The 10,078-nt window shown below is 44.9% G+C and overlaps 1 protein-coding gene across 1 annotated transcript; it reads left to right on the top strand.

The window, feature by feature from the left end:
• The first annotated feature begins 242 nt into the window (after nt 1–242).
• Nucleotides 243–7,853, top strand: LOC124681691. Its single transcript, XM_047216535.1, has 5 exons — nt 243–336; nt 4,337–4,764; nt 5,513–5,590; nt 6,809–6,923; nt 7,425–7,853. Exons 1-4 carry the CDS (start codon nt 243–245, stop codon nt 6,878–6,880), a joined length of 672 nt encoding a protein of 223 aa, XP_047072491.1. The 3' UTR covers nt 6,881–6,923; nt 7,425–7,853.
• Nucleotides 7,854–10,078: the final 2,225 nt, after the last annotated feature.

The raw sequence follows: 10,078 nt of genomic DNA, 5'->3' as shown, positions 1-10,078 counted from the left end.
AGATGAACCACATAGCTACCGGTAGAGCCCTTAGCCTCGGGGGAGAACTACTCCCTCCTCATCATGGGAGACAGCAACGACGATGAAGATGGCGGTGGTGTCGATGGAGATGACTCCGGGGCAATTCCCCGTCCCGGCGGCGTGCCGGAACAGAGACTTCTGTCCCCCGAAACTTGTCTTCGCGATGGCGGCGGCTACGGAACTCTTCGTGGAATATCGTCGATTGTTTTAGCGTTTTCGCAATGGGCAGAATATATAGTCGAAAGGGCGGCCTCGGAGGAGTCAGGGGGTGGCCTCCCCACCTGGTGCCGCGGCCAGGGAAGGGCTCGCGCCCAGGTATGGTGTGGGGCCCCCTTGGCCCCCCTCTGGCACTTCTCTGGCTCTCTGGGTCCGTCTCGGCAAAATAGGAGGTTTGGCTTTCGTTTCGTCCAATTCCGAGAATATTTCCCGTGTAGGATTTCTGAAACCAAAAACAGCAGAAAACATGAACTAGCGCTTCGGCATCTTGTTAATAGGGTAGTGCCGGAAAATGCATCAAAATGATATAAAGTGTATATAAAACATGTGAGTATTGTCATAAAACTAGCATGGAACATAAGAAATTATAGATACGTTTGAGACGTATCACCACTCACAGTGAACGTTGCACGCCTCCAATAGCTAGGGTTTCCCCCGCTATCCATCCAACACGCGAGGAGGAAGAGAACCCATCATGCATGCGGGAGTCCTTCGGGCCCACCAGCCAGCGTGGCGGCCACGTCGTGGCTGTTTCAAACCCACATGCTCCCGCGCTGCGGTGCTTCTTCCAGGCCGAATCCGGCCGATGCTAGTAAATCCCTGCTCAGTTTCTAAAATACCATAAATTCTTCGAGTGACCAAATTTGTTGATTCAAATCTCCAGATGCTCACAAATGAAATGTCTACCACAAATAATTGCATGCATGTGCTTTAGTGTTGTGAATATGTGTAGTTAAATAAAAACCAAAAAGGTTACTGATTGTGTATTTTATTTATGGTGTAAGATTTATAAACCCTTTCTGCATGAGGTTAATTTTGGTGTAGAGTAGAAGTAAATACCTTTGTTTTGGCACTAATATCACATGCAGAAGCTTCCTAGATTTGGTTTTATATACAAATCAAAATTTGACCAGAGAGCTGTTCCATGAATTTTATTTCAAAAACCAAAAATGTTTTTGAAGCAAAACCAAGTGCTACTGGTAGATATAATGTTAAGATATTTCGGTTCCAAAGAAAACATTTATCAGAGTGGTAGTTTATGCCTGGGGAATTTATTACTGAAAGAGGGCACCTTTTCAGTATCTGATTTTTGTGCAAATCAGAAAAATGCCAAACCAGTGAGGTTAGATCACATATAGCATTAGATATCCAGGGGTATACTTGGCTTTGATTGGTGATGCTCTGATACTGGTGTGCCTAGCTATTTGTGTGCTCTGGTTCCTATCTTGTTTAAACTGTCTAGGTTATTTAAAAACTGATTTGCATGTGATTGTTGTGCAATTGTGTTCTACATGTTATTAGCTTTCAGAAGGTTTGCTATATGCATTTAAATGGTTCATAAGTCATTTCTGGGTTTGTAAAAATCACATCTTTTGTTTTAAAAACCATAAATTAGAGAAACCACTTTCAGTAGCTTGTATTTGTGAACCTTTACATACTGTGATTTTACCAATTTTTTGTGTGAAATATTCTGGTGTGGTTTGTTGATTTGGTATGGCTTGTTGTTTTCTTTTTGCGACGCTAGATTCAAACGCCGCCGGAAACGAAGGAGGAGGTGACTTTGGGGGAATTCAAGAGGAAGACCAGGGGCACTTTGCTGATCAGGGAAAGCCACCTCTTGATGTTTCTCTGATCCTATTTATCTTACTCTTGCATTATTTTTGCTTTATAAAATGCATGTCTTTTATTTGTTATAACGGTGGTTAGTGCCACCCGGAGTTTTATTAATCCACACTTAGGGTGCAGCCCTCTTTGGAACCTACTGACCCCAATCTTAATAGTGATATGGTTCTTATCACCTTATCATCCTTGTCGCCGCTTTTCGAGAAAAGATGGACTATAGATTGGGAGCCCTTGTGGAAAAGTTTTGGGAAAAATTTTCCGAGAAAAAAGTTTTCAAAAACCTTGGAATGGGGTAGCCCTGCCCAAGTGGGAGTTTGAAAATAAAGAGGTGTTTTGCAAAAGTGAGATTTTGTGAAATAAAGTGGACATAACATGTTTTCGAAAACTTTGGTGCCTTGGGTACATAACCTGACTAATTAGAAAGTGCAACCATATTACCCCAAAGTGGGCACGGGGCGTAGCATAGTAGTTTGTCTCGCCATAGTTTGGGTCCTGGAAATGTAAGGGGCAGTCCGAGCATGGACACCTATCGATCGTGGCCTTCCCGACGAACTGGGGACGCATTTCCTTTGTGTATCGATGGCAGGGGTAGAACCTATGAGCTCCCATTGAATAATGCCCCGCAGTAGGTCCCGGCATTCCGGAGGATCGAGCTGGTCGGGGAACTTGCTACTCCTAGGTAAACGGCCCCTCGGACTCTGGTGTTGGGGGTACAACTCTAGGCGGCATGTCTTAGGCTATGGCGAGGAAGAGAAAAACTACGATCGGTTATCCGAGCCTCGCGTTGTGACGCTTGGTGAACCAGGGATGATCCCGACGGATTTACCGGATCTTATGGTGAAAGTGTACAACCTCTGCAGAGTGAAAACTATTCGAATAGCCGGGTCCGTCGTCATGGACGGTTCGGAAGGCATGATACCTATGCTGAAGAGTTTTTGTTTTACAAATGTGTTTCCAAGAAAAGATTTTGGAAATGTACCTGGAAGGTACAGGAAAATACCAGTGGGACTAGAGGAAATGTCCCTAGGAGGTACAGTGGAAAGTTGGTACATTTGTTTTGGCCATTTTGAGGGCCGGAAGAGAAATTGGGTCAGCCTTACCTATTAGTCTTCAAATGAAAATTGTTTACAAAATGAATTTCAACAAAGATATAGAGATTTCATATTCTCGAGAGAAACTCTCTCTCGCTCTTTGTCTCCTTAATTAGTGCATGTTCCTTGCTACTGCCGTATCGCATATCCTTTATTTCTCTCTAAGGTGGTTTGCGAGTACATTCAAACGTACTCATTGGCATTGTTGTCCTGGCTATTTACTTGGCCAGACTTTGAAGAGGAGTACTACGAAGAAGAAGAGTACGACGCCAAAGACGCGAACTAGGATGCTCTCCCAGTCAGTCGCCTGTAGGGTAAAGGCCTGACTTGGGTTCCACCGCTGTTTGGAGTCAAATAAATTCCGCTACTGTTTGTTGAACTACGGCCCTGATGGCCTATGATGTAAGACTTCCTAATATCTTTAATTCGGTACTGTAATGGATGATGTAATCTAGTATCAGTTCGGTTATGTATTCATGATGGAAAGATCTTGGGATCGTGAAATTGTATGCATAACAGGAGTTTCGGACTGGTAAGTACGGGGCCCCACAGTGCTGGTATTAGAGCCATCCTGACTATAGGAGACCTTAGTTAGCATGGGCGTTAGATCAGACCAAAAACTATTTTCTTAAAACAAAGAGGTTGACTAAATGCTGAAAATGCGTAGGTCCTTTATCTCCTTCTATTTTCAAAAACTTTACTTGCATTAAAGTTTTACTATGCTTAAAATTTTGCACACTATGGTCACTAACTTCACTACAAGAAATGTGTTGACTTGTGACCTTCTCTCAGTGACCCTGGGTAAAATCGTCATGATTATATGACGATTTCTCATCAGATGGTCGTAAGCCGTTTGAGAGGGTCAAAACCCTAGAAACTTACGACGATTTAGCTGAAAAACGTCGTAGTTTTAGTAGGCGAAATCGTCATAATCTATAAGACACAACTTAGGACCTTCTTTTTAGACAATCATGACCAATTTACATCGTCGTAATTGCTAATATGTGATTCGTTCAGATGATAGGATGGCCACCTCACCAATTTCGCCGACGTGGCATGTCCATATGTCAATTTCCACTTATGTGTCTAGATATCACCAGTTTGGAACCTAACACTGACGTGTGGAACCTATAGGGTCAATCGGATATTCTATTAGAAATACTATATGGGCCCTCGAAGCTGGGTCCCGGAGGCAGTTACACTCGTTTGGGTAGATACAAAGTGAAATTCGTGAGGGAAAATACCCGCGGAATCGAAAGCCGAAAGAGCCACCCGCCGCCTATCCGCGCGCGGTGGCGAGATGAAAATTTTCCATAAGTGCCCGCGCACATCTCTCCCTCGCACCACACACCCTTCTCTTCTGTAACCCTAGCCCATCTGGACAGCTCCCCCCGCCGCCACCCACCCTTCCGCCGCGTACTTCTTTCTACCCGCCAAGGCCGCCGCCGCCGCCGCCGCGTCAGATCCGGAGGCCATAGTGACCCGCGACCCCAAGCTCTCTGCCGCTGGATCCGGCCGCCCCTGTCCTCTCTATTTCCCTTATCCCCTCTCTTTCTCTCCCATCAATTTCTATATCCCAATCTCTCTTTCTGCAGGCAGCCCAAGACCTGATCGAGGGCCATTCACGGCGGAAGCTCGACTTGCAGATCATCAGCCTACAGCCTGTTCACCCACCGCCCGTGGAGTACCTCAAGAACTGGACACCGAGCTTGTAATGGCGAACGGGCTACCTACCCTCTTCGGCCACATCTGCCTGCTCGAGATCCGCGGCCCAAGCGGCTCCACTGTCAAAGACGACTTCTCCGCTGCCGAGGTGACCACGTATGACCTGCTGTTCTTTCTCTATTATCGTCTGTTTCGCTAGATCTTTCCTGCTGGTGCGTTCATTTCACATATCTCAGCAACAATGGGCATGATCTTGTTCCCTTTTTACCATCCTAGATCTCAGATGCCTAGATCCCATCTGCCTACTGCGAGTGAACTTTTTCTGAGTGATAATATACAAACTACCTCAGAATCCTAAATAATAATCCATCTAATTTATATATATTGTCCTTACTTTGTCGTTACTATAGTTCCACAATTCATTCTCTTTGGATTTATGAGACTAAAACAAACTACGTCAGAATCAGAGACCTGCCAATTGTTCTTTTAATTATCAGTTATTAGTACCTCCACCACTAAGAAACTAAACGATCTTACTGGTACACCTTTCTACTTATTAAACATTATAGAACCTTGCTGAACCAGATTGTCAGTAGTTAATCCTAATGGACCATGCACTTACTCCTTAGTTAGCTTTCCATCTTGATTGCTATTTTCATAAAGTAGCTCAAATCTAGTTTTGATTTTGATTTTAGTCAGCACATCACATTCTGAAATTGCAGATCTTATCATAAGAGAATAGGTTCTCTGAAGTGCCTCTTGTGTTTCGTGTTACATGAATGTTCAACTTGTAGAGTGAGCAGTATTTGAATATAAAAGTGCAGAATTTCCTGCCTTATCTTTGCTATTATTTTTAGGACTAACTCTGTTTGCATATCCTTTTGTTCTTGAATCAGTCTATTTTCTATGGTGGTGTCGAGATTCATGATATACACAGGGATATGCGTCTCGACATAGAAAACAGGTCTTATGAGGTCTGTTTTCTTTAGTGAGGCATTACCTGTATCTTCATCCAAGCCAAAATTTATTCAAAATAGTTGTGGTCTGCTCTAGTTTATTGTGCTTGCCGCAACCTTCAAGTAGCGTATGAAATATCTAGACAATGCCCATCACTAGGTTATATGTGGAGAGTATCTACTTTGTGCTGTACATAATAATGTGACTGCTTTAAACAATGATGTCCGTGGTCTTGGTTACTGTCTAGAACATTCTCTGTACATAATAATGTGGCTGGTAAGCGTTGTTTTCTCCGCCTTTGCTTCTATATACGTTCGTTTTGTTTGAACTGCTATAGTCTTATCATGTGAATCCTCTTGTTTGTGATTCCATCTGTTTCTGTTTAAAATGAAAGGTGTTTGATGTCGTATTGTGTTCCTTTTATGCTAATTTGGCTGGTATTTTGTAACGTGCAAGTCATGCATTTTCTGTACTGGTACATGTGTATATTTGAGGGCCGGTTAAAAGTGATGTAGCGTCTGTAACTTGGTGTTTCTACACTTAATTTGTATCTCTTATGTGGCAATATTATTGAAACCGAAGACCCCTACCAAGCAAGAATCTAGTATAGAACTGCAATTTATCTCATGTAGCATGTGAAATCTGAAATGTGAACTCACTTTGTTAAAATCATGCATTGAGATGCTGTGCTGGTGTTAGCGAAGCAGTGAGTGTAGCCACAGGAGCTCGCCAATGTCATAAATGAGATCATATGCTCCCTCGCCTCTCCCCTTCCTCTCTATTTGTAGTTAATTCTAAAAAAAATCTGTGGCGTTTCCCTATATGATTCTAGATAGATCTTCATTTTGACTGGCTTAGCAGGTACAGTACACTGTAAATTGCACATTTCTAGCTACTGTCTTTTATTCACGAGATGAACTGATACTAGTTGCTGGCAGTCATGTAAACTGGATCTATTGGACTAACTGCTGTGGTAACTTGTGAGAGCATATAATGTTTGTCCTCGTAAATAATAAGCATGTACTCAGTACTATGCACATGCACGTTGCAAACACTTGCTGCTATGTTAGAATGTTGTCTGTTTTAGCAAAAACTGAGAACACATCCTAGTAGCAGGATCTAAGAGCACCTTCCTTTTACTTTGTTAAACCCTGCAACGCTCCTATTACTTTGTTAATTATCTTACTTGATAATGGGTTTTTAAATTGAACACCTAATAGCTTGTTGCTGTCAAGATTATAACTGTTGCAGACCTGATGGGGTATGTGCTGCAGCTGTGGCCATGTCACCAGATTCCCAGTGTTTAGCGCACCGTGCTGCAACCGAAGCAACGCTATTTCTCCGGATTAGGTAAGTCCTCTGTTCTATCCCATTCTCTTTTGTTGCTTGGTTGATGGGTCATGATGCCATGCATTATTTTGAGTCAAGTCCCTATGTGCGCTATGAAAGCTATGGTGTATCTGGTCGAGTCTCTAGGATGTTACTTTATGGTTACTGCTGTATGTGTTGTGCTCCACCTATTGCTTTATTTTCGAGTTTGTGATGTAAGTGATAAGTCATAATGATCTGTGTAAATGGAAAATATTGTACTTCAGTTCTCTTTTTTCGAATTTATTGGTTGCCTGATGTTATCTGGCTATGCTATCTACATGGGTGCCACTCTTTTATTGCACTTGCGGTCATATTCTCATTTCACTTGCAGTAGATAGAGGCGGACATGTATTGCAATCTGATGCATTTTTTTGTTTGGAAGCATTAATGTTGTGAACTGTGAAACTGTTATTGTGGCCCATTTGTTTCCTGAATGGTTTTGATTGTTGGCATCACCTTTGGTTGGTTGTTGTCTTGCAGGATGGATGTAATAGCATACGGTGGAGGCTTTCTTGGACCGGTGTTCGTAGGTAGCCACCTGTTGCGATGTGATGCCGGACGGAACGGTGCACATGGGGAGAAGTCTGGCATGTTGCCATGGCGCTGGTGGACGGAAGAGGTCCTGATGATGTAGCAGCATAAAGGGGACCTGGAGGTTTGGAGCTGAGTCTAGCCGGCCGGACGGACATCCTTTGTCTTCTGCCGATGATGGATGTTGCCTCCTGTAGGATTGTGGTCATGCGGTGGGTGTACATTTTGTTGTACATTCGGCTTCTACATGTGATTTAAACCGTGTGTTAATTATATCTCTTTTCAAAACAATTTTGTGTATTTTCCAGTTTTGATTAAATTATCTGTTGTTTAGTTACTGTCAGATCGTTGTAAAATAAAATGGTAGCATTATGAAAATGGATAATGGCGGACTGGATTATTGAGCAGATGACTTGTGGGACCAGCCCAATAAGAAGAGAATTGCAGGCTGTAAAAATGTTAAGGCCCGAAGGCAAATGGACCAGAAAAGCTTGTAAAAAGACTTAACTCTCAAAATACAAATGGATTGACAAAGGCCAAAACCCAAGCAACAAAGGCTAGAATGAATGGGCTTGGCCCGTGTAGACCACCTAAATGGACCGGGCTGATTTTAATCTACGACGATTGGATTTCGTCATAATTTTGCCACGTCAGATTGCCACGTAGGATCTGATGTGGCGTGGCCAGATTGCCCATGACGATATTGTATCGTCATAACCTATATGACGATACAATATCGTCATAGACAAATATGACGATTTCAAATAAAAGGTCATGGTAGCTGATTCCTGACGCTCCGTTTTTGACGATCAATTTTTCGTCATAGAGTCGTCATAGATTAAAAATAATGACGATTTAGTGACAAAAATGGAGGGTCGCAAGTCAACACATTTCTTGTAGTGCTTAATCTACTTTAAAATTTGTGTAGATGTCGATCGAGTACTCGCACTACCGTCAGGTCGAGGTGAGGCCGCCCCTCTACCTCTTCGAGTGGGCCCTGGCCACCCTGGCCCTTCGGTGCGGACGTCCGGTGCCCGAGGTGAAGGGCGTCCGTACTGAGAGGTCTCAGGACTCGGAGATGGCCTGGTTGGTCACCTGCGTCGTCAGGGGGAGCGAGTTTTCCCCCGTTTCTGAGGAGTTCACCGTCGACGTGATGGAGTGTACATGGATCGACGGGATGGTCCGAGTGTTCCAGCAGGCGCTCGCCCGCCTTGCCTTCCTTCACCCTGAGGCCATCGTCGACACTCGTTACTAGTACATTGGCCAGCGCGATGGCACGGGCCAGCCCGTGCCCGGTGCCCCGCACTTCGACACCGCTCACCAGCTGCACCACTTGGAGTACATGTTGCACCACACTCAGACTCAGAAGGACCGCGCTCGAGAGAGGTGTGATCTGCAGGAGGACGAGATCGTGACACTGCGTGCTCAGCTTGCTGTTGCACAGGCCAACCTTGCCAGTGAGCGCAAGAGGATAGTTGCTGCACACCGGAGAGCTTCTCGCCTCAAGGCGATGGTGGCTTCGCTGGAGGCCCTGACCACTCAGATGGAGGCCACTATTGAGGAGCTTGAGGACGATGGTGAGGATATCCGCAAGGAGAACGAGGCCCTTCTCAGCGATGACGACGACTACGAGGAGGAGGACTTTGATATGGAGCCTGATACTCAGGATGAGGCCTTCATCAACAATGAAGATAAGGAGCCTGAGCCACTGACGTCCGAGGAGGACCCCGAGGAGCGAGCCTTTGATGACGAGGATGCCCCACCTGCACCTGAGGGTCCTGTCGTGGACCTCGACGACTTATAGAGTACTACCCCCAGACTCGCACCACCTTATCGTAGGGCGATGAGATAGGCCCTCGTGCGATGCGAGTATACTTGTGATGATGGTTCTATTGAAACCATCGCCTTTGGTTGTGTTGTATGAGACTTATGTGTGATGTTGTATGCTACATTGTGCCTTCGGCAACCCCGCTATGTTATGCTTTAGTTTACCTACTTTGCATTTGTGTGTTTCCGTTTTCAAAGTTCTGCATTTTTAACAAGCCCTCCCCTTTTAAGTGGCTGCCCATCTCCTTGTTTCCCATTGATATCTGAATCCACACCTCTCCAGGATGGTTGAAACCCGTACAGGAAACGTCAGTGGGCAGACCAAAACCCCCCTCCACCTCCGGAACCAACCACGGCGCAACTGTTGCGCCTAATGATGGAAGACCGTCAGGCAGACCGTGAGGAGTGCCAAGCTAACCTTGCTACCCTTCAGCACCACACTCAACTTGCTACCGCAAACGCCAAGAACAATAATGGCAGAAACGGGAATGGAGACCCCCGCTCTAAGCTGAAGGATTTCCAGAGCACCAACCCTCCTGTTTTCGCCAAGTGCACTGAACCTCTCGACGCCGATGATTGGCTTCGCACCATTGAGAACAACCTGGAGGTCACCGGAGTCGGCAATTATGAGAAGGTGTTATTCGCCACTCATTTCCTTTCTGGACCTGCAAGTTCCTGTTGGGAAAAAGTCAAGGCTATTCAAGTTGAAGAACACGTCATCAACTGGGAATAATTCAAGGCCAAGTTCCGCAAGACCCACATTCCTTCTTGACTGA

The sequence above is a fragment of the Lolium rigidum genome, unplaced genomic scaffold, assembly GCF_022539505.1.
Source record: "Lolium rigidum isolate FL_2022 unplaced genomic scaffold, APGP_CSIRO_Lrig_0.1 contig_5228_1, whole genome shotgun sequence".
Lineage (NCBI taxonomy): Eukaryota > Viridiplantae > Streptophyta > Magnoliopsida > Poales > Poaceae > Lolium > Lolium rigidum.
This window is presented reverse-complemented; position numbering and strand designations above follow the sequence as displayed.